Source organism: Microtus oregoni, unplaced genomic scaffold, assembly GCF_018167655.1.
Source record: "Microtus oregoni isolate MIOR12 unplaced genomic scaffold, Mior012 000054F_ref0000373, whole genome shotgun sequence".
NCBI classification, from domain to species: Eukaryota; Metazoa; Chordata; class Mammalia; order Rodentia; family Cricetidae; genus Microtus; species Microtus oregoni.
Genome location: NW_024543830.1, coordinates 14,868,118 through 14,891,090, shown reverse-complemented (window position 1 = coordinate 14,891,090; position 22,973 = coordinate 14,868,118). Strand labels below are relative to the sequence as shown.

Genomic DNA, 22,973 nt, shown 5'->3' with positions numbered 1-22,973 from the left:
CAAAGACCTGGAGGTGATTGACAGTTCCGGCTTTCAACACGCGCCGCCACACTCAACATGGCGAGTGGGGAAATTTCCTGGAGGAAATCACGCGAGAGTTGCCTGACGGAGCCCGTCCGAGAATTGAGCCGGGGGTGTGGAGCAGCCAAGATGGAGCCGGCAGCCGCCTGTTCCGGCCCTCTGATTGTGAACAACAAGCAGCCCCAGCCGCCACCTCCTCCTCCGCCTGCCACCGCACAGCCTTCTCCCGGGGCGCCGAGGGCCGCTGGAGGCCTTTTGCCGGGGGGCAAAGCTCGCGAGTTTAACCGCAACCAGCGCAAAGACTCGGAGGTCAGAGCTGCAGGGGGGCGAGGCTGCCACTGGGCTGGTGGCAGAGGGGGTCCCGGCACCCGGGCAGCTTCCGGGCCCAGCCGGGCTTCCGGGTGGCTTGACAGGCGGGCTGGGGGCTGTCACTTTACCGAGAAGCGTGCAGCTAGGGAGACTGGCAGCTCCCGCGGCCCCGGGAAGGGAAGCCCGGAGCGCTGCCTCGAACTCCTCTGCGGCCCGGGGGAAGGTCCTGGAGCCGGGGACAGCAGGTCTGCTCCCGGGGGCGTGGCCTGAGGCACAGTCCTGGGGTACGGAGTTGGTGGTCTGCTCTTAGCCCCTCATCATTTTCGGCCTGTGGTCCTGGACGGGCGGTGGGCGACGCCAGTTGTTAGCGAAGGGAGACCCAGGAGAGTTTAGAGGGCGCTTTAGGACAGAGCTTGTATCTCTAGTGCTGCGTGGCCCGTGTTGTGAGAGAGGCAGAGAGAGAGAGAGTGAGTCCTGGCTTCCCCTCCAAACTTTAGCCAGTGTAGGATCAGGCCATGGGCAGACACCGACAAGTGTCTGTATGCCCAGTGGACCCAATACTAAATTGTTAAGGATCAGAAGTACCCAAAGAGCGTCGGATTCTCCTTGCTAGTGAGCTGTGATTCCCTTTGCCCGCGCAGTATGGAGCTATTCACCTCGTCCCAAGTTAAAATTCCTCCCACTGCTTCCGTTTGCAGAATTCATGAATGAACACACACCCGTGGCAGCATTTTAGGGCTTCTTAATCAGCACATTCATTCCCAGAGCACTTACTATGCAGTCTCCACCTGGGACAACTCCCAGTGTGATGAGCAGTCAGGCACTTGCTGAGAGGGAATTCCTCATTATCCGAATTTGATGCTCCAGCTCAAACCAGAGATCAATGATACCTCTGAAATTAGTTCCTTTCAAACATTTTTGTTGCAGGCTCGAACCTTGCTAAAACATGTTGCAAATGAACAAGCCCAGAATAGAGAGACTGAGCCTAGAATGGTCTTTTTTGAAAAAGCAGAAGATGGATCCTTTAGGAATCTTTTACTGTGGAACAATGGCTCATCAGTGGCCACTTCTCAGTGATCTTTCAAGTATGGAGGAATATGAAAGTTTAAGTTTGTGAAACACCTTTAATGACCAGACTTATTCAGTTTTTCTGAAGAATACCCCAAGAATTGAACTATACCCCAGACTTTCTCTTTTAAATGTTTTAGGAGGCTGGAGAGATGGTTCCGTGGTTAAAAGCAGTTGCTGCTCTCTTAGAGGACCTGAGCTTGGATCCCAGCACCCATATTGAGCAGCTCATGACTGTCTTTAACTCCAGCTCCTAGGGATCCAGTACCCTCCTTCTGGCCTCTGTGGGAACTTGCATGCATGCATGCACTTAAACACACAGACAGACACATAAGTAAATCTTTAAGAAAATGTTTTAGGGTCGGCAAGATGACTCAGCAGGTAAAGAAGTTTTAAATTTCCCTAACTAGCCCCCAAATAGATAAATACCCTTTCATGCATTTTATTATTTTGTGATGCTGAGACTCAAATTCCAAGCCTTGTTCAAGCTTGGCAGACACCGTACTGCCGAGCTACACCCTCAACCTCTATTAGACGTTTTAATTTCTCTTTCTACCCTTTGATTTCACCACAGCCAACATCTGGAAAGCCCGTCAAATAGTGAGATCTGTCTGCTTGTGTTAGAGATGCTGATGCTGCACACGTTTCCTAGTGACAGCTGAAGTCAATGTCTAGAGGACAGGGAGGAGAGCTCAGTATGTGCTATGTCCTCAAAATTAGCCAAGGCAGCCAAGCGGGCTTCCAGTCTCAATACACAGGATGCTGAGGAAGGAGGATCAGAGCTCAAGGCCTGGGCTCCACAGTAAAACCTTGTCTCGACTTAAGTACATTGGGAGGGGATAAGAAAGGGTAATGGATTTGATTGTGAATATGATCACAATACATTATATAATGTATATGAAATTGTCAAAAAAAAGTGGTAAGAAAAGCAGATTTTTGTCATTCCCATTCCGTAAATGAGAACTCAACCTCAGTAATTTGTATTGCTGTTGATTTTATTTGTGTTTTGGTGGTGCTGGGACATGAATCCAGGACTCTACACATGTTAGGTAATCATTCTACCACTGAACTATATCCCTTGCCTAGAAACTCAGTAGCTTGTAAGTGTCCACTGTTGTCCATTACTAAGGAGTAGAGCTATTGTTTGTGGTAAATTATGTCATTTTGTCCATGGTCATTATCTTTCATAAGGTTCTCCCAGACCCAGCCTCCATCTCACTTGCTTCTTCCCCCACCCCCAATGCTGAAGAGTAAGCCTAGGGTCTAGCACATAGTAGGTGAGGTGACCTACACTGACCTCTACCCTCTGCTCTTTCAAGTACATTTTAATCAAGACTAGCTTTATCCATTTTTTTTTTCTGATCCTCTCTTCCCAGCACAAGGCTTCCAAGATGGCGTGTTCTCAGGAATCACCTATCCCTAACAGATTCTCATTGCATTTTCTCCTGTGTGTGGGAGGAAGGCCAATCTGTTCCGTTTCTGCTTTCTCTGTCTGTCAGTTCTCACTGAAAATTGAGATAAGAGCAAAGTGGCTGAGGGTTTCAGTACTCATTTTGTCCTTAGCTCTTTATAGTCCACAGTTCAGAAAGAAGATATCCGGTGCTGTGTGGAATGGTCAGGCACTGAGCAAAATAGAAGTTTTGTGTTTGTTGTTGAACAGGTGTGTAGTGAATATCATTGTTCAGCAGAACAGAGTTTCTGTTTCCAGGAACTTACCGTCTTATGGAGAGGAGGATGAGTGAAAAAAGGAATCCAGTGAATAATTCTAGTTTAGAGTAGGTGCTTTGAAGGTGAAATACAGGGTGCTGGAGAGGGCTTAAAGGGGACTTCAGCTAGCTCAGGAGACAAAATACTGTGGTAAAAGATGAAAAAAGTAGAGGCAGTAATGTCACGTAGTGCCATAGTGTCTCTGAGGTATTTGTGTTTATCCCTTTGCAAAACACTCAGGAGGATCTTTTGTGTGACGTTCTTTCCATTCATTAGGGCTATTCTGAGTCTCCGGACCTGGAGTTTGAGTATGCTGACACAGACAAGTGGGCTGCAGAGCTCGCAGGTAACGTATAGATAGACCCTTGTCCCATTTGACAGGACTTTTGACTTGGTTCTTAAGAAAATTAAGACTGGATATAATTTTTCTCTATGTATTCCTATTAATGATATCTAAAGCATTAGTTGGTTATTTAACTTGGAATGTGTATTCAGTTATTTTGGATGGTCCTTTATCTTCAGCTGAATTGGTTATCGCCCAGTCCCAGGGTAAGACAGTTAGTGGTACCCTTTGCTGAACAACAACTGGACAGATCTCTAAGGAGTGGTGAGTCCCAGGAATGCTAGCCACTGCACTCAAATCTTTGTACATCTGTCACAGCTAACGTCATCGATCTATAATATAAGGTCAGCATAAGCTGCTTCTCCTGGCTTCACGATCCTTATTCAGGAGGTGACACTGAAACGTATTCAGGGTGATGGTCAGCCTCTGACACAGCACAGTCTAATACATATCATACTAGAAATGCCCAGATTTATGCTCCGCTGACATTCCAGTTAGAGCTTCCAAGTGGCCAGTGTTGTCTGTCGAGTACATGAGAACTCTAAGACCTTCCCCACTAGTAACCAGAGAGGGTAGTCTAAGGATCCCTGTGACTCAGGCAGGAGTATAGTTGGGCTGGAAACAAATGCCTTACTTTCTCTGCTGCACCTGAGAACTGATGTGGAGTGTGGTAATGGTGAGACTTTGTTCTTTGACAGAGCTTTACAGCTATACAGAAGGACCAGAATTCCTGATGAATCGAAAATGCTTTGAGGAGGACTTCCGGATCCATGGTGAGAGCACGTCCCCCCTCTTGGTTCACTTCATATTGCATCAGGAGAGGACAGGGTTTCTCTTCATCATCAGACTGATCTAAGACATCCAGGAACATGAAAAAAAAACTGTTGTACTAGTTGTTCAAGGCCAGATGCAACATGTAGAATGTCACGTGGGCATTCTGGGCATTCTGATGGGAATTCCAATTCACAGAACAGCAGTGTGGCCTTATCCCTTATGAAGGAGTAACTTGCCTTTCTGGTCCTGTTCCTGACCTGATTTGAAAGATTAGCACAGCCCATTTTATTGTAAGGAATTATGTGGGTTCAGTTATAAGTGTCTCGTGCCCTGCAGTGACAGACAAGAAGTGGACCGAGCTGGATACCAACCAGCACCGTACCCATGCTATGAGGCTTCTGGATGGCTTGGAAGTCACTGCCCGGGAGAAAAGACTCAAGGTGGCTCGAGCAATTCTCTATGTTGCCCAAGGTATTGTGATGATGTCCCCAGGGAACCCTGACACCTCTGCCGGTGACAGTGCCTAGTTGTGTCTGGAGGGTCTTGGTAAGCTCTGCCCTGGGTTTGCAGGTACTTTTGGAGAGTGCAGCTCAGAGGCAGAAGTGCAGTTCTGGATGCGCTACAACATCTTTCTGCTCCTGGAGGTGGGCACGTTCAATGCCTTGGTGGAGCTTCTGAACATGGAAATAGAGTGAGCACTTCTGTTGAGGGCCTAAGTAGGGAAGGGAAGGGGAGGGGATGGGAGGGGAGTAGTGGGAAGTGGACTAGAGCTTGCAGAACTAACAACATTTGAGACAGCTGAATAGGCCACTTAAGGTAAAGGGTCTCTGTTCTCAGGCTATTTGGAACATATAAGGTTGAATAAGGAAGAAGCTGCTTAATGATTCCTTGGAAAATCATATAGTAGAGAGAGAGATGAGAAAATAAAATAACAGAGAGAGGTGAGAGGTTCCCATGCTGATAGAAAGTAGTGTTGGGTTCCTGTGCTGGGTCCGCATGCTCTGTAATGCTGGAGCATTGGTACCTGGGCAGGTTCCACTCATGCCCAAAACAGTCCTCAGAAGGAAACTGCTCACCTTGAGCACCCCTCTGTATTTTCCCTTCAGCAGGACACCAAGCCCAAACTTAACATGTAGGCACAACAAAGCTTGTCACCTCTGGTCTTCGTGAGCAAGGCAGCTACTGCTCAGTTAAGGATAACAGCCATCATAAATAAGGGAGATTGCTATAAGTTGAAGGCTAGCCTGGTCTACATAGTGAGTTCCAGGGTAGTTAGAGCTACTTAGTGAGATCATATCCAAAGCCAAAGAAACAACAAAATTAAAATCAAATAATTATAGTAGTAACTAAAGGCACTCACCTAGAACTACATCTTCACGCATATGTTCATCCTGTTTTCAGGACATTTTGTATACTGAATCATGTTATGACTCAAATACCGTTATCACCCTGATTCTGTAGATGAGACAACTAGACACAGAGAAATGGACTCTACCTTGTCCACGTATACTAACTAGTAAGCAGGATTCACACTTTAAGACTTGACAGTCTGGTCAAGGGCTTGAGTTCTTAACCACTGTGGTGTCCTAAGGTCTCATGTAAAGCCTAAACATAGCAGCTTCTTGTTGCCCTGTGGGACAGTACTTGTGAAGGGCATCCTTTATCTCCCTGGCCCTGTCAAGCTGATTTCAGGTCTCCTTTGCAGTAACAGTGCCGCATGCAGCAGTGCAGTGAGGAAGCCTGCCATCTCCCTGGCTGACAGCACAGACCTGAGGTGAGACAAGCTTCAAGTACCCTGAACCAGAGCGTGAGCTCAGAGCAAAGCTGAGCATCTCTTAGCTGTGTGTGCATTCCTGTTGCCCACCAGTCAGCTCAGGTGATAGGCTCACCGGAGTCATTAGTAGGCCCTGATGTCTTAGGGGAGAGAAGGGGCCTGGAAAATCCAGAGGAAATCTCGGCTCAAGTCACTTAATAGAGCAGCTAAGAAATTGGTCATAGAGTATATTTAATGTGGACAAAAACCAGGGCATTGCTCTTGGGCTCCCACCACCCACTGTGCACAGTTTGATCCCATCTATACTGGTTTTCCTGACAATTCAGCCATGCTTCGTGTCTGTACAGGACTAGAACTGCTAAAGAGAGGGTCCTCTTCCCATGTTGTAGGACTGAATTCTGGTTTTGGAGTTGGAGTGTGATTCTCCTCACTGTAGGCACTGTCTCTGCATTCACTTCCTGCTTCCACTCTCCCCGGAAACTCTGCCTTCCTTCTGATCCTGCCCTGCTTTGACCTCAGTCTCTTCCTCTAGTCAGTTTTGTTTTTTCTCTCCAGGAGGCATAGGGCAGAACATTCTGCAGGCCATTCTTGTTCATATTTGTCGGCTCTGAGTAAGCTCTGTTCAGACACTGCAGATACAGAGTGAGTTATAGTCTCGACCCGAGTAAGGATCCTCAGGTGTCGGTTCTCTTCCTGGGTGTCTCTCTGTAACAGCCTTCTACCACATGCATGAGTGTTTACATCTTAGCCAGGGGGTGTGAAAGCCCAACGGTTCCTCCTTCACATTTTGTTTGTTTGAGACAGACTCCATATATGATTTAGGCTAGCCTAGCACTCACTGTGTAGCCCAAGCTGGCCTGAAACTTGAGACCCTCCTGCCTCAGCTTTCCAAGAACTGGTATTACAAGCATATACCCCCACTCCTGGCTGAGAGTGCCCTCGGTCCCCTGTCTTGCGCTTAGGGTTCTGCTCAACATCATGTACCTGATTGTGGAGACTGTTCACCAGGATTGCGAGGGTGATAAGGCCGAGTGGAGAACAATGCGGCAGACCTTCAGAGCTGAGCTAGGTAGGGCCCTGGGGATCCTCTGTTAAGGCCTCACCTGGGAGCTGAGACTGGGGGGCTTTGGTGGGTGCTGTTACTGGCTGGGGTCCTGATATCTTTGAGTCACTTCCAGGGTCTCCCCTGTACAACAATGAGCCATTTGCCATCATGCTATTTGGGATGGTGACCAAATTTTGCAGCGGCCATGCACCCCACTTCCCCATGAAGAAAGTTCTCTTGCTGCTCTGGAAGACCGTATTGGTGAGCACCTTCTTGGGGGCACTCATATGCTAGGAGACGAGGCAGGAAAGGCATCTTTGTACAGTTGGCCCTCTGTACCTGTGGATTCTCATCCATATATGCATCCAAGTGCAGGTCATAGAATGAGGTCTGTAGACTGTACAGACCATGTTGTTATTATTCCCTAACTAGTAGCAGTGATTTACAAAGCTTTAGGTATTACAATCATCTAGGGATGATTTCAAGCTTGCAGAAGTTTATACCTAAGTTATATGCAAGTCCCATTCCATCTTCTGAGGGACGTGATACCTTCCTGTGGGAGAGGGGTGAGGGGAAATTCCTGGGGCCAGTCTCCCATGGATAATGATGAATAACTACATTTCTTGAATACTGAATTATGTGAATATGTAACTACTTAGTTTAAAAAATATTTGTTTAGTGATATTACAGATTGAATCTAGGACCTTGAACATGCTAAGTAAACAGACTATTTACTTACACTGGTACTGTTTTTGCTTATTTATTTACTTATTTCTTATGCATGTGAGTATGCATTTGGTACAGTGACATGCATGCATAGTTGCACACACCCATGCTCAGAGACCAGTTTCCTGCTCTATCTTTCTTTGGCATATTCCCTTATGGCAGGATCTAACTGAACCTGGTGCTAAACTGGCAGCCCTACTACTTCCACTCTGCTGTTGTGGTTACAGGCTAATGTGTGACTTATCTGGCTTTTTACATGGGACTGGGTTTGAAACTCAGATCCTCATCTTTTCAAGGCAGGTGCTCTTACCCATTGAGCCATCTCCTTAGCTGTTTAGTTTCTATTTTGACACAAGGTCTGGTCTTAAACTTGAAATATTCCTGCCTTAGCCTCGTCAGTATCTGCTACCAGGCTCAGTTTTTAAAAAGTTAAAGAAAAGAGATGAAAAAGAAATACAGGGCATGGTGTATGCATGCCTTTAACCGCAGGACTTAGGAGGCAGAGGCAGGCAGATCCCTGTGAGTTTGAGGCCAGCCTGGTCCACAGAGTGAGTTCTAGGACAGCAAGGACTACATGGTAAGACCTTGTCTCAAAAAAGAAAAGAAAAAAAAGCTGAGTAGGGGCAGGCAGGACATAGTCATACTAGATTGACTAGATTGGCTCCCTGACTTTTGTTGAAGCCATTTCTAATCATACAACAGCTCCATCCTCAAACAAGACGCCTCTTGGAGACCCTTCCGAAGCCTATGTTTGTAAAGTGGTTTGAGACAAAGATGGAACTGATAATAGTCCACTGGGCAGATGACTTTGGTTACCTGGGTTGAGCTTAGCTTTGAACAGTAGCGCTCTCTCTCCAACCCAGTAAGGTGTCTTTTGAAGAAACAAGAGTGAGCCTCTAGCTAGCCTGTTTCCAGAGTGTACTGTGAAGTGGACGGTTTCTCCATGGGAAGGGAATGGACACTGGGTGGACTGGCCATCACCTTTAGGATGGGGGCACTGTCAGATTCCAAACTCAGGGCAAGCAGGGAGTACTTTCTCCAGAGGAGCACCATACTAAGTGGGGGGGTCTCCCTTTTGCTCTGCAGTCAGAGCTTAGTGAGTTTAGAGCCTCTTAGGGTGTGCACAAGCTTTATCTTGACCAGACCTGCTGGTTCCTCAGGAAGCCTCACTCAGGCTGAGAGGAAGCTGAGTTACTTAGACACAGTGGCACTGAGCAGCCACAGTGACTGCCGGGCTAGAGCTTGAGCTTCTAGTGAATTTACACAGGAGGGTTTTTTGTATATTATTTTACTTGAGCAACACATAGTATGCTTTAGTTTTGTTTGGAAGACTGACATGTACGGCCTTGAAGCATTAGTCTGCTGACATTTCTAAGAACTGGCTCTACTCTAGTTTTTGTCTGTTTGGTTTAAAAACATAGTCTCTGTGTAGCCTTGAGTAGCCTGGAACTTGCTATATGCACCAGGCTGAACTTAAAATTATGGTGATCCTCCTGCTTCTGCCTCAGAAGAGTTGGGATTATAAGTTATGTGCCACCACACCCTGCTCAATCTGCTTCTTTTTAAAATTAGAGACTATATCATATGTACAGAATTGCATGTATCATGTGTCAGCTTCCACCAGCTGGTGTTTTATTTTTTTCTTGCTCCCTTTTCTCTTGTTCCTTGTACAGAGCACTGAATTCTTGGATGCCTTTAGTTTTGTTTTTCTTTTTTGTTTTTTGGTTTTTTTTTGTCCAAGGGTGGGTCTTTATGAGTCTCTATAAGGTGTGGGTTCTGATGGTGTCGTGCGTGCTTGTTAGCAAAATGATATCACCAAGGACATGGTGACCTAGGCTCTGCATCTCCGTTTTACACAGTGCACACTAGGTGGCTTTGAGGAGCTGCAGAGCATGAAGGCTGAGAAGCGTGCTCTCCTTGGCCTTCCCCCACTGCCTGAGGACAGCATCAAGGTGATCCGCAACATGAGGGCTGCCTCCCCACCAGCTTCTGCTTCAGACCTGATTGAGCAGCAGCAGAAACGGGGCCGGCGAGAACACAAGGTGAGGCAACAGAGGACCCCAGGACTCCTGAGAGATCTCAGAGTACATGGAGTGGGTGGGAGCGCATGCTCCTGAGGTAAGCTGGATATTAGAAATCAGCTCCCATCAGGCTGCATGTCTCCAGCCCCAGGCCTGTGTATAGTGGATCCTTAGATCCAGGCAGCTCATGAGGTGCTGGGGCAGGAAGTGGTCTGTCACTCTAGTCTTAGCTCCTTCTCTGTATTCGCTGGTGTCACAGCTCCCTATCTGATATCTTTCTGTTCCATGTGAACTGTTTCCCTCTGCCATCATCTCTTTAGTTGGCTAGCTTTCTTAGCTCCCTCCCCTTGCTTTCAGGCTCTGATAAAGCAGGACAATTTAGATGCCTTCAATGAGCGGGATCCCTATAAGGCTGATGACGCTCGAGAAGAGGAAGAGGAGAATGATGATGACAACAGCCTGGAGGGGGAGACGTTTCCCCTTGAGCGAGATGAGGTGATGCCTCCCCCACTACAGCACCCTCAGACTGACAGACTCACCTGCCCAAAAGGGCTCCCTTGGGCTCCCAAGGTCAGGTGAGTCTCAAGTTCTAGAGCAGTCTTGAAGTGAGCCCTCAAATCCTCAGGCAGTGCTGACCCGAGCTCCTCTGCAAGGCTTAGATGACCTTAAGTTGTCCTGTGCCGTCGGGGTTGCTTCTGGGAGGATGGCCTTGCTGACGTGACAGAAAACAACCCAGTGCAGCTCTTGCTTCAGTAATTTGAACTGGTCAAACTCAAGAGTTAAGAGAGGGAAAGAAATAAAATGTGTATTTAGGCAAACCTATCCCCACTCATATTGGAGTTGTATATGGCATTTTATATAAAATGATAGATGAAGAGTTTCACAAAACCACTTAATGCATTGAGCAGTATCCTTGGAAGTCAGAGGGGAAGGTAGCTGAAGATGTGGATCTTTATAGGCAGCAGCTCAATGAATAGATGTGTATATAAACTGATGTAAAGGGGCGAGTCCTCAGCTTTCTGGATATTGTGAGTAGAATGTAGAACAGGTCACCCCAAAGCCAAGGTGCTTCTGTTGAGACAAGAAAATGACCTTTTTGAAGTCTATAGCTCATATCTCTCAAACTTCTTGGTGTCTGAAAGTATTAAATATTACTATTGTTAGAATAATTTGTGCTTTTAAGTTTAATATACCTCCCTGAATTTGAGTCAGCCAGCCATGAATATTATAGAAATATAAACATCAAGTTTATAAACCCAACAAAATTATATAAAAAATCAAAGTAGCTGGAATTCAGATTTTTTTCCCCTTATTGTAAGAGATCTTTTCTTGTCTTGAAATCACAATTTGGAGCTGCTTTGTCTGTTAGAACACAGGCCTGTGACAGTAGCACCCCTTGAGATGGAACTTGATAAAATGCCCCTCTTCCTTCCTGTGGTAGAGAGAAAGATATCGAGATGTTCCTTGAATCCAGCCGCAGCAAGTTCATAGGCTACACTCTGGGCAGGTGAGTGTGATCTGAATTCCTTTGAAGTTCACTCACCTGGCCTTGGGGCAGCGGGCAGGTGTGTGGGTGTCTGGGCTCAGCACAAGGTCTTCTTTATTCTCCAGTGACACCAACACAGTGGTGGGGCTGCCAAGGCCAATCCACGAAAGCATCAAGACACTGAAACAAGTAAGTGGCCCAAAGGGAACTTTTGGCCTTTGGTCCCAGGTGAACAAGTGAGAAGGGACAAGCCTTTCAGGTTATTGTTTGCCAGCAATAGCCTGGGAAGCACCTCTTCTTAGCTGTGATGTCTTTTAGGGGTGTGTTATACACCAGCCTTAGAGTTCAAGATGCCTGTAAGTAGTGTAGCCTTCCCTTTGCCTGAGCCAAGTTTGAAGATTTGAGAGGAGTTGCCGGCGGAGATGACATTGTCAGCTTCACTGTCCATGGAATGGCTGGGGAGCAAGGCTTATGAGCACTATTGTGGCTGTGCTAAGAGCATACTGTAGGAATCGGGCAGCTTCAGTTACCCAGTTCCAGACAGAGAGCTACAGGCAGGCAGGACACAGGCTCTCGGCGGGCAGCCAGGTGGAGTCTAAAGACAGGGCTGGGGCCAAGAATATCATGTTTTTCTCCATGCTCACTGCTTGTGGGAGCTGTGGGTGTAAGGATGAGGTGGGGGAGACACCAGGGATCAGGAGGAGTACTTCTAATGTATTTGGATGTAATAGAGTTTACGTCCAGTTTTGAAATTAGTAGTACCAAATGGTCTCTGCAGCTAGGATTTTGAGCACACAGTTTTGCCTCTGATGTCTTTTCCCCTGTCATTTTTGCTTTTGGAAGCCCTTTCCCCCACTTTAGTTTGCGTTTTGCTTATTGACTATGAACTTACTTTTTACAGAGGCTGTCAGAAGTAGATGCCTCCTTAGAAAGCTATTATAAGTCTGCAGTTTCATAGGGATCTGTGATGTGACTTAACTCTCTCTCAGAAGACCAGAATAAAATCTTGGATCTTTGCCAGTGTGTGTGGGCAGGTGAGGGGGAGTGTGGCCAGAGAATAAGGGTGTTTTTCTCAGCACCTCCTCTCCTGCCCCTCTTCAGCACAAGTACACGTCGATTGCAGAGGTCCAGGCACAGATGGAGGAGGAATTCCTTCGCTCTCCTCTCTCAGGGGTGAGTTAAGAGGCCTACAGCCATAGAGTTCCCAACTGCTCTAGTCTCTGAGCTGGGCCTGGCCCACAAAGCTGCTCCTGAGCTTGGCCTCTCCTTGAAGAGATTCCGGTCCATGTCCTGCTCTTTCAGTCCCTGAACAACAAGCAACTCGAGCACAAAACTTGATCTCTTAGTGCTTTGTTCCCTTCCTGTGACAGATAGGCCTTTCTCTGTTATTTACTTGTTTGTTTATTTGAGATAACATCTATATATAACCCAGGTGGCTTCACTATACAGCTCAGACTGGCCTCGTAAACACCAGTCTCAGCCTAACCAGTGCTGGGGTTACATGTGTTACTATGGTACCTTATGAAGAATGTTATAATAAAAATTAACTAGACTGGGCTGGAGAGATGGCTCAGAGGTTAAGAGCACTGGTTGCTCTTGCAGAAGTCCTGATTTCAATTCCCAGCAACCACATGGTGGCTCACAGTCATCTATAATGAGTTTTGGTATGCAGACATACATATGCAGGCAGAACACCATGCACAAAAAGAATTAACTAAACTGTTGCAAGTGAGGCTCCTGGCATCATCATTAGTGTCACTCTTCACTTTGCTGCTTAGAGGGTCTAGCTCAGGAGACTGTACCTGGATGTAGGTTTTGTATCTGTGACTTGTATTAAAGGGAGAAGAGGAAGTTGAGCAAGTTCCTGCAGAAACCCTCTACCAAGGCTTGCTCCCCAGCCTGCCTCAGTATATGGTGAGTGCTCTGTGTCTGGGACCAGTCTTGGGGCCTATCAGTAGGCATCTGTGGTGAGATACCCCATAGGCTGGTCTCCTTCACCCCTGCAGACCTGCAGGAGTCCCACTTCTCAGGATTCCATTATGGTCCTGGGCTCTGATGCCCATCTAAGTGGTCTGCTTTTCCCAGATTGCCCTCCTGAAGATCCTACTGGCTGCAGCTCCCACATCAAAAGCCAAAACAGACTCAATCAATATCCTGGCAGATGTTCTGCCTGAGGAGATGCCGTGAGTATCAGTGCTATCAGTGGGTAGAAGGAAGAGGGCCAGTGTTTTTCAGGTTGCTTTCTTTTGTTGGTCCAGCTTTGCTACTTAAGTCCAGGGTATTTCTGATTCAGACGAAGGGAACTACTGGATAAGTTTCCCTGGGTAGAGAAATAGCTTAGCCTGAATCCCAGCACGGACTGTCACCGAGTGAACTTCTCAGTAAATTAGGAATGCCAGTTTTCCTTTGTAAAATAGATGGGGCAGTGAACTTCTCAGCCCTCCTAGAAACATGTGGTTGGCACACCCTGCATGGGAGAGGTAACTTCTGGTCTGCTTGTTAGCCACCACAGAGCCTGTACTGGTGTGGAGTCTCTCCTGCTGGCCGGTGAACTGGCAGGCTGAATCCTGGCAAATGTCAGAGGAGAGAGTGGAACTCCAGGGTTTGTTCACCTCTGGCTGACAGATCTTTCCATGAGAGAGAACAGCCTGAGACTGTACTACACTGAGAAAGGACCCAGGCCCACACCTGATTGGCCTGCTGGCCAGGAGTGCCTTGTTCTGAGTGGATCCCCCCTGATCTGGTGGTGATGGCCAGGTGAGGGAGATTGGCTCCTACCACAGGGAGGTTCACAGAAAGTAGGCCGTCTTGATAATGAAATACTGTGTTCCTCTTCTGAAGATTTGAAACAGCTGTAACTCAGTGCTTCCTAAATTTATCCAACTTCAGGATCCCCATCTTACCACTGTAGAGTAAAACCTCTCCGCACACTGGTGTTCCACAGAACATGCTTTGGGGAACTCAAGTTAGTAGGGTGGCCAAAGCTTAGGGAGAATTTAGAGAAGTTCCTTTTTTGGAGGAGAAGCAGAGAAAGGGACTGAGAGTGTTTTGGGTGGCATCATGGGAAGACAGACATTGTGCCAAGCTGGATCGCTTAGGAGATGGGTAGGTGGATCCCTAAGGCTGACCTCTGAAATGTTTGTGAGGTGTGAGCCTTTGGCAGAGGGTTGTGGACTCCATCCCCACTGTGGACACCTAGGAAGAAGGTGCCGTGCTCGCTGGTGACTCACCAGGCCCTTCTGTTTCTAGCACCACAGTGTTGCAGAGCATGAAGCTGGGGGTAGATGTGAACCGCCACAAGGAGGTCATCGTCAAGGCCATTTCTGCCGTGCTGCTGCTGCTGCTCAAGCACTTTAAGTTGAACCATGTCTACCAGGTACCTGTAGGGTCTGTCTGCCTTCTTGTGCACTGGACCAGCGCCCCAGTCTGTGCTGCTCTTGCCCAAGAGAATAGGGCTTGGCTTTTGATTCCACTTGAGCTCTGCATGAACATTCTAATGTGAGATTCTCCAGCCAGGCTTGGCTTTTTATCTCTAGAGGAAAGAAAATAAGGTCCCAAAGGGCATGTTTATTTATCTTCTCTTGGTTTCAGTTTGAATACATGGCCCAACACCTGGTCTTTGCCAACTGCATCCCTTTGATCCTGAAGTTCTTCAATCAAAACATCATGTCCTACATCACTGCCAAGAACAGGTGATGAGTACCAGGGGCCAAGAAAGGGTGGTATAGCTAGATGGCAGGACTTCCAGCTGGGCTCTCCGTTGAGACTGTTCAGCAGACATTTTCTGAGCATCTGTGGGTTAGTACTTTGCTAGGCAGTCAGGAGACAAAGTGAGTGACAGCGTGTCAATTTTGAGGTTGGCTATTCTCGTGTCTTTCTGTTTGACCAGGAGACTCTGTCCGAGGCTCTAGAATTGCCCTCACTACCACTCTGTTCTTCTTCCCTTTCCCTCCCAGTTCTCGGTAAGGAGCTTGGCCTTGTGCACTGTAAAGCACTGTCTGATTCTTAGCACCCACCTTGTGCCAGCTGTACCTGACAGCACCTGCTTATCGGTGTAGACTTCACAAGGGAAGTGTCTGGCTAGCTGTGGCTTCTAAGAGGGCTTGTCATAAATCTTATCATAAGTCTTGAGCCCTACCTCCCCGATTTGTGTTACGGGGAAAGCTGCAGTAGTGTGTCCCTGCCTTGCAGTTACGAATTAGATTACAAACTGGTCCAGTCACAGGGAAACTGTACACGTATTGTAGTAGATGTTTTTTCATCTTACGGTCAGGGAGACTGGGTTAGAGCAAGCAAGCTAGATTGCTACTTCTGCTTCAACTGAACCATGGCTACTCTGGCAGACCCAGCCTTTGCTCACGATGAGCACCTGGGTCTTGTTGCGTTCTGCAGCATTTCTGTCCTGGATTACCCTCACTGCGTGGTCAATGAGCTTCCAGAGCTAACTGCAGAGAGTCTGGTGAGTGGCTGGGATCCCTTGGCTATCCCTTTGCTATGCTATGAGGCTTGCCTCCCCCACATAGATAGAGGTGTCTTCCAGAAGAGGTCACCAGAAATGGCCTTAAAGTCGGGGAGGGGTGTTGTACAGCAGAGCGATTGGGGGCGGGGGTAGGGCTAGTAAAGGAGTATGTCCGGCAGGGGCTGCTGACCTAGAATTTGCCTACTCTAGTTGCTTGCATCTTCCCATTAAAGTCTGGGGCCATGGTCCCTAGTTTTGTGGCCCATGTTTCCTGCATTAAAAGTCTGTTAAGTTCTTGTTTCTCTGTCAACTTGTGGGGTGGAGTTTCCCTTTGGCTGTGAGACAAGGGAACTTTGTGCTAGAAGCATTGAAACATGGCCGCTGTCGTGTATTTGTCAAGGCCTTTGGACACTGCTGAGCAGCTTGTAGCTGTGAGAGCTGTGATGTCTCTGGCTTTTCCTTGCAGGAAGCAGGGGACAACAACCAGTTTTGCTGGAGGAACCTCTTTTCCTGCATCAACCTGCTTCGGATCTTGAACAAGCTAACGAAGTGGAAACATTCAAGGACCATGGTGAGTCAGTGCTGAGGCGTCCTGGAACTGGGGTCTCATAGAGCACTGCCACATGCTATACTTCTCCTCAGCTGGGACAGGGAGTCCTCAGGGTAGGCTGGTGAGAAGCATTGTCCTCCCTCAGACTTCTGGTTCTTTGCTGAGTAGAACTGGAAGTTGGAAGAGATTCCCAGTCATGCCCTGAAACAGATACCTTTCCCCCCTCACAATACTTTTCCATAGCCTCTTGATCCTGATTGGGAAATGATAGTCAGGAGTCCAAGAGCAGCTTTAACCCTGGGATGCCTTTGGGACAGGGCAGGTCCATGAGTTCTCAGAAATTAGATTACAGAGTGATTCATAATTAGGGTGACCAACCTTTGTGGTTTGCCTGTAAGTTCCATGTACCAGCAAGCAGGGAGTTCAAGAGAAACTGCATGGCTTGTGGCCCTGTTCCTACCCCAGAAGGGTTAAGTGACCATGTAGTGGCACACCCACCTATTCCTTTCCTCATCATCGCTGCCACTGTGCCTGCCCAGATGCTGGTGGTGTTCAAGTCGGCACCCATCCTGAAGCGGGCCCTAAAGGTGAAGCAAGCCATGATGCAGCTCTACGTGCTAAAGCTGCTCAAAGTGCAGACCAAGTACTTAGGGCGACAGTGGCGCAAGAGCAACATGAAGACAATGTCTGCCATCTACCAGAAGGTGCGACATCGGCTGAACGATGACTGGGCGTATGGCAACGGTGAGGCACTTTGAAACAGGGTTGGGAGAGGGTGGGACAAGGTGCACTTTTGACTCCTTGCCTGTGGTACCTTAGTTGTCTCTGCCCTGAGGCACAGAAAGGGGCCTGGCTCTAGTTTTTGTGGCCCCAAAAGGGAGCTCTATGTAAGACTTTGGAAAGCTTCTCAGTGTCTGTGCTCATCCATTTCTCTGTCTCTCCATTCTAAGTCATGTCATTTCTAGAAATTGCCATAACATTCTGCCTGTCTTCATCCTTGTTGCAGCTGCCTTCTGGCTGCCTAAATTCAAGAGTTCCTGACCGGCTCTGATTCTAGTTTCTGTCTCTGGTTTGACTCCTGTAATCTTTTCAACATACATACCCACCCTATACTGTTGCCTCCTGAGTAAAATTCCTGGTTAACTTCTTATTTCCCTTAGGAATGAAGTCAAACACTAAGACAGGGAAAGGACACTCACTCATTTCCCTGCTCCCATAGTCCACCACTTTCTTTTCCAACCTATTATTATCTGCTGGCAGCCGGTCTCTGTCACACCCAGGACTCTAGGCACAGAGTAGGATCCCTCAGTGTGCCCTCTGTCAGAATAGACTGCACTTAGTCCCTGAACCTTCCTGTCTCTGGATACCTATGGTATCTTGTCTCCGTCTAACTGCTGTCTGGGTGTTGTTTGTTACATTGTTACAGTCACAGCACTGCAACACTGTATCCAGCATCTGGGCTCAAGTTAGCACATGACATCTTGTCAGGGAGGTGAGGGGAGGGACAAATGAGGGAGTCTCAGGGCTGCACTTCTGTCCCCTGGAACCAAGGAGACTTAATGTTTAGAAAAGTGTTTTTTCCAGGGGCTCTCGTCTGAGTCTACATATTTTAGAGAACAAGCCTCTTTCTCAGTAGTTCTGGATTTTTCTCCTTATATTTGTCTGTCCTCTACTTCTGGGAAAGAATTTCTATTCATGAGGATGGGGCTTGGAAGTAATCTCCTGTTAACGCACGCCTTTAATCCCAGCACTCGGGAGGCAGAGGTAGGCGGATCTCTGTGAGTTCGAGACCAGCCTGGTCTACAGAGCTAGTTCCAGGACAGGCTCCAAAGCCACAGAGAAACCCTGTCTCGAAAAAACCAAAAAAAAAAAAAAAAAAGATCATAGTCTTACTCATGGGGAGCTACTATAGGGCTGGACTCCTAACTGAGATTTTTTGCTTTGTCCCAGATCTTGATGCCCGGCCTTGGGACTTCCAGGCAGAGGAGTGTGCTCTCCGTGCCAACATTGAACGCTTCAATGCCCGGCGCTATGACCGGACCCACAGCAACCCTGACTTCTTGCCAGTGGACAATTGCCTGCAGAGCGTTTTGGGCCAGCGGGTAGATCTACCTGAGGACTTCCAGATGAACTATGACCTGTGGCTAGAAAGGGAGGTCTTCTCTAAGCCTATTTCCTGGGAAGAGTTGCTGCAGTGAGGACTGAAACTTCATCTCATCACCTGTGAGGGACTGTCCTCATCATTGCTGCAGTTCTCGTCATGCCCTCCAGATGGCAGCACAGCTCCATTGAGTCCTTACAGCCAGCCCTGGGCCTGTGAGGACGTCTAGGCTGACCTCTGCCTGACTCCCAGCATCCTACTCAGGAGCAGTCACCTCCAAGCTGGAATCTACTCTTTCTCCACTTTTCCAGTTTCTACCCTCCCTTCTTGGTCATGACTGATTGCAACTTATTTCACAATTAGCCGTAGGCTGGGAAAAGCTGAGACGGGCCTTGCATCCCTTCTCATCAGCAACTGAATCTCAAGGTCACACTGACTCCTGAGCAGTTTTGACATGTCGGTTGATCAAGACGGAGAGATTGGTGTGAGAGTCAAGAACTGAAAACTGACACTTTGGTTGTGCTCTGGGGGTGACATGCCATTCCAGCATCCTGGGGAGTTTGTCCAGAAGTGATAGAAACCACAGCTTCTGCACCCTGATTTTGGATGTGATCAAAGATAGAGCAAGGCTTCCCGAAGTCAGAGGTGCCATTTTCCTCTTGATTGCCATGGCCTGTAAATATATAAAATTCTCTGTGTTCTCTTGTGTCATGGTGGGGTTTTTAATGTGTTTGTGTATTCTGTTTACATTAAAAGAAAGCAAAACTATCCCTGTTGTTGTCTATATAGGCTCTGGGGGCTAGGGTTGTAGCTCAGGGTAGAGTGCTTGATTGGCAGGTAAAAAGCCCCAGGTTTGGTCCCCAGCACCACATGGCAGTGCATACTTGTAATCTCAGCACTTGAGAGGTGGAAGCAGGAGAATCAAAGGTTCCAGGTCATCCTTGTCTACATAATTCAAGGCTAGCCTAGGCTGCATGAGATTCTCAGAAATATGGTCTGAAAATCTCCAGTTCTCAAGGACCACTTCCCACCAGCATGAGAGGCCACCCACTTGCCTGCCTGCCTGCCTCTCCTATCTAGTGTGGAGGGAAGGAGAAATTGGTACTTTGATCATCTGCCCACATCAGTCTAGGATTGCTTTAGGGTGTGGGTCACTGTAGTTCTACTACTTACTGGCCTTGCTATAGTTTCTATAGAAAACTCAGGTTTCTCTGGATCATACTCCTGAGTGTCCTCAGTCAAGCTAGTTAGTGCTCAGTTAAAGAGGAGTCAGTTGATTGGAACAGAGGTGTTGGGGACAAAGAGGAAAGTTGTATGCCCTCGGGAATCTGTCATGGTGGGAGAGTGGTGGAGAAAGTGTGTAACTTCTATGGCTAAGGAAGAAACAAGGGAAATGTGTCCGTTTGAGTCCTGGGACCTCACTTGGCTCAGGTACCTGATCATGTCTGCCTCAACCTTCTTTTCCTTCAGATTTATCCTCATTGTGACTTTAGCGACAGGGCTGATTTTTTTTTTTTTTCATAATTCCAAGAAGCTCCCTGAAGGCAACATGCATGAGGTCTTAAATCTCTAAGGGGGAGAGGGTCTTGACTGATAAAGGAAATATTCCAGGACAAGTCTGTTCTGTGGATATTTAGATTCAATGCCTGCTAGGTCTGTGACCTGCTAAGCCGCATGCTTTAATGTGGGTGCATGGTTAATAATAGGTGGAAGGGTCAGAGCTTAAAAGTCACAGAGCCTTATGGGATGGAGAGGCCCTATGATTGGCTCTTTTCCTCCAAAGTAACTGCACAGGACAAACAAGCCCTATCATTCTTGTGTGCATAGTGGATCCGTTGCTGCTTGCATGCATGGTGGATCTGCTGCTGCTTGCATGCATGGTGGATCTGCTGCTGCTTGCATGCATGGTGGATCTGCTGCTGCTTGTGTGCGTGTTGGACCTACTGTTGCTTGTATGCATGTTGGACCTACTGTTGCTTGTATACATGTTAGATCTATTGTTGCTTGTATGCATGTTGGATCTATTGTTGCTGTATGCATGGTGGATCTGCTGCTGCTAGCTGGAACGGATAGTAAGGGCAGATGCTGAGGTTTCTGTCTGGGGAAGGTGGGTTTTCGCGGTCTTACTCCAACATGTAACTCAGTTTCTGAAATTGCGTAGCCTGAGGCTTTGACCACCACTGTTCTTCTTTGTAGACTTCCCAGACTCTCTTCTGCCTTGCAGAAAAACAAGAGGCCATTGAGCCTGGGCACATGGAGGGGAGCAAAACAGCTTCTCACAACTGTGGTGTGGTACTGTCATACTGCTCCTTAGAACACAGGTCCTTGTATGTAACTATCTTGGAGACTGACTATCTCATCTAGGGGATGAGATGTACATGAAAGCATTCTGAAAATGGTTGAGTTACCCAGAAGGGTCCAGTGTTCCTTAAAGCACCAAGGGATGGATTACTCCAAGGCCGTATCCTCTCAGAGATTCACTTACTGGATGCTAAACAGGGACCAGATGCACCATTAGGTGTCTCTCAGTCGCATTTTCTGCATAGTAGTGATTAAACAGAACACCTGTCATAATAGCCTCATGGGATGGTTGCTCTTCACTGTCAGTGTGACTGGATTTAGAATCACCTAAGAAGTGCACTTCCAGGTGTATCTAATGGGGACATTTCTAGAGAGGGTTAACTGAGGAGGGAAGACTTACCATAAGCATAGACAGAGAAGAAAAGGGGAGGAAGAGGACTGAACGCCAGCATTCGTCCTTGTCTTTTTCTGACTGAGCAGACAAAGTGTGGACCAGCCACCTCACACCCCCTTCACCATCCTCCTCCATGATGCATGTGTCCCCAAAAACTATGAGCCAAGACCGTTCTTTAAGTCACTTTTGCCAGGGACATCGCCACAGCAGCAGGAAAAGCAGCGAGTGCACCACAAAGGTTGCCGCAAGCCCAGTTTTGTGAATGTGCAAGCTGCTGCAGAAGGGGGAAAGAACTTGCCCAAGGGCAGACAAAAGTAAGGGACGGAACCAGAATTCAGACAATCTCTGCAGTATCCATGTACTCCCCACCCCCACCCCCTTTAATCATTGCCATCCCTTGGCACTCGCTGCCACTGCTCAGTCCTTCATTTGTTTACCGTACTTACTTGGTATTGGCTCTGACAGGGTCCCCTAGCACAGAAGATTCATGGCAAATGCCCCTTGCTTTAGGCCCTATCTGGGCCACCCAGGCTTAGCCTTGTCTTAGCTATTGGCTAACCCTGAGTGTACCCTCACAGTAACTTGGATTACTGCTGTGTTTTGTGTTTGCGTTTTGTTCTGTTTGACACATTAGGAGATGAACCAGGGCCTTGTACACACTAAGAAGCACTTTGCCCCTGAGATCCATCCACAGCACACTCTGCTTTTTATTTTGAGGTATGATCTCAATAATTCTACTCAATCTGGTCTTGAACTGCCTTGTAACCCCAGCAGGCCTTATCTTGTAATCCTCCTGCCTCAGCCTTCCAAATAATTGGGATAACAGGTCTGTTCCATTTGGTCCAGCCTTGAGCCTGGATTTATTCCTCTCCTGGTCTCAGTGGACTCTCCTACATTAGCTACCCCTTCTGTCCTTGTTGGGTTTATTTCTCTGGAGGCTGTCTTCCCATCTGTGGTGTAATGAACCGATTACTTAATGGCAAGTAGAGGCTATCATCATTTGGTACTTGGTACAGTCAACTTTAGGTTGTCTCTCTAAAAGGGAGTTTGCTCTCTTGGGAGTCAGACAGCTCTGACTCCCCCGCCCCCCTTCTGAGATAGGGTCTCACTATGTAGTGGGTCTCACTATGTAGTTCTGGTGGCCTGGAACTAACTTCATAGTTTGACTCTGCCTCCGAAATGCTGGGTGAAAAGTGGGTACTGCCATGCCCAGGATAGCCCTGACTTTAATCCAAGCCTTGACCTTTACTCCCTGACTGTCCTTGAGCTAATGGGGCTCCCAGCCTCATTACCTGTAATGTTTGCCTTAGTGATAGCAGCTGTTGCAAAGACTGACTAGGGTAACAGGTAATGAAGTTTCATACCTGGCCGGCAAGGGACAGCTATAAATAGGTAACCATTAGCATCTCTGATGCCCTTCTAATTCTGACCTGTGAATTTGCATATGCTTCCTCTATCTCCTAGAAAACAAGTCCTTGAAGGACAGACCTTCCTTCTGTTCTCTGCCCTGGGCCAGTTGCTGTGTTAGGCATCTTGAAGGGCCAGGTGAAGAGGGTACCACAGTCTACCATTCCATCTGAAGGTCCTACCATGGGCTTCAGAGCCCCAGGCCATGGACAAGAGACTGGGCTGGGAGAGCCTACAGCCATGGAGTGGGAAGGGAGCCAAGGAGGCTGGAGGGATGGGAGCTATATGCTCCTTCAGCTGGGGCAGGAAAATGCCTACTGAAGTCCTGTCTAGGCTGGGTTCTGTTCTCTGGGGCACAGAGAGTGTGTACTTTGGGCTGGCGATTCAGGTTGATGTGTCAATGACTGAGGTAGGTGGAGAAGAATGACTTTGATGGGAAACAGTCTCTACTGCTAACTGAGGTAGAAGCCTGGACTAATGTGTCAGC

General features: G+C 47.7%; 1 protein-coding gene across 1 annotated transcript; it reads left to right on the top strand.

The window, feature by feature from the left end:
- Positions 1-153: 153 nt before the first annotated feature.
- LOC121437876 (striatin-interacting protein 1-like) lies at positions 154-19,152 on the top strand. Its single transcript, XM_041637986.1, has 21 exons — positions 154-330; positions 3,382-3,451; positions 4,147-4,221; positions 4,559-4,693; positions 4,793-4,913; positions 5,928-5,996; positions 6,959-7,065; positions 7,175-7,302; positions 9,627-9,809; positions 10,146-10,363; positions 11,230-11,295; positions 11,400-11,463; positions 12,376-12,447; positions 13,114-13,188; positions 13,360-13,457; positions 14,524-14,650; positions 14,866-14,966; positions 15,667-15,733; positions 16,200-16,304; positions 16,823-17,027; positions 18,234-19,152. Exons 3-21 carry the CDS (start codon positions 4,182-4,184, stop codon positions 18,479-18,481), a joined length of 2,229 nt encoding a protein of 742 aa, XP_041493920.1. The 5' UTR covers positions 154-330; positions 3,382-3,451; positions 4,147-4,181; the 3' UTR covers positions 18,482-19,152.
- Positions 19,153-22,973: the final 3,821 nt, after the last annotated feature.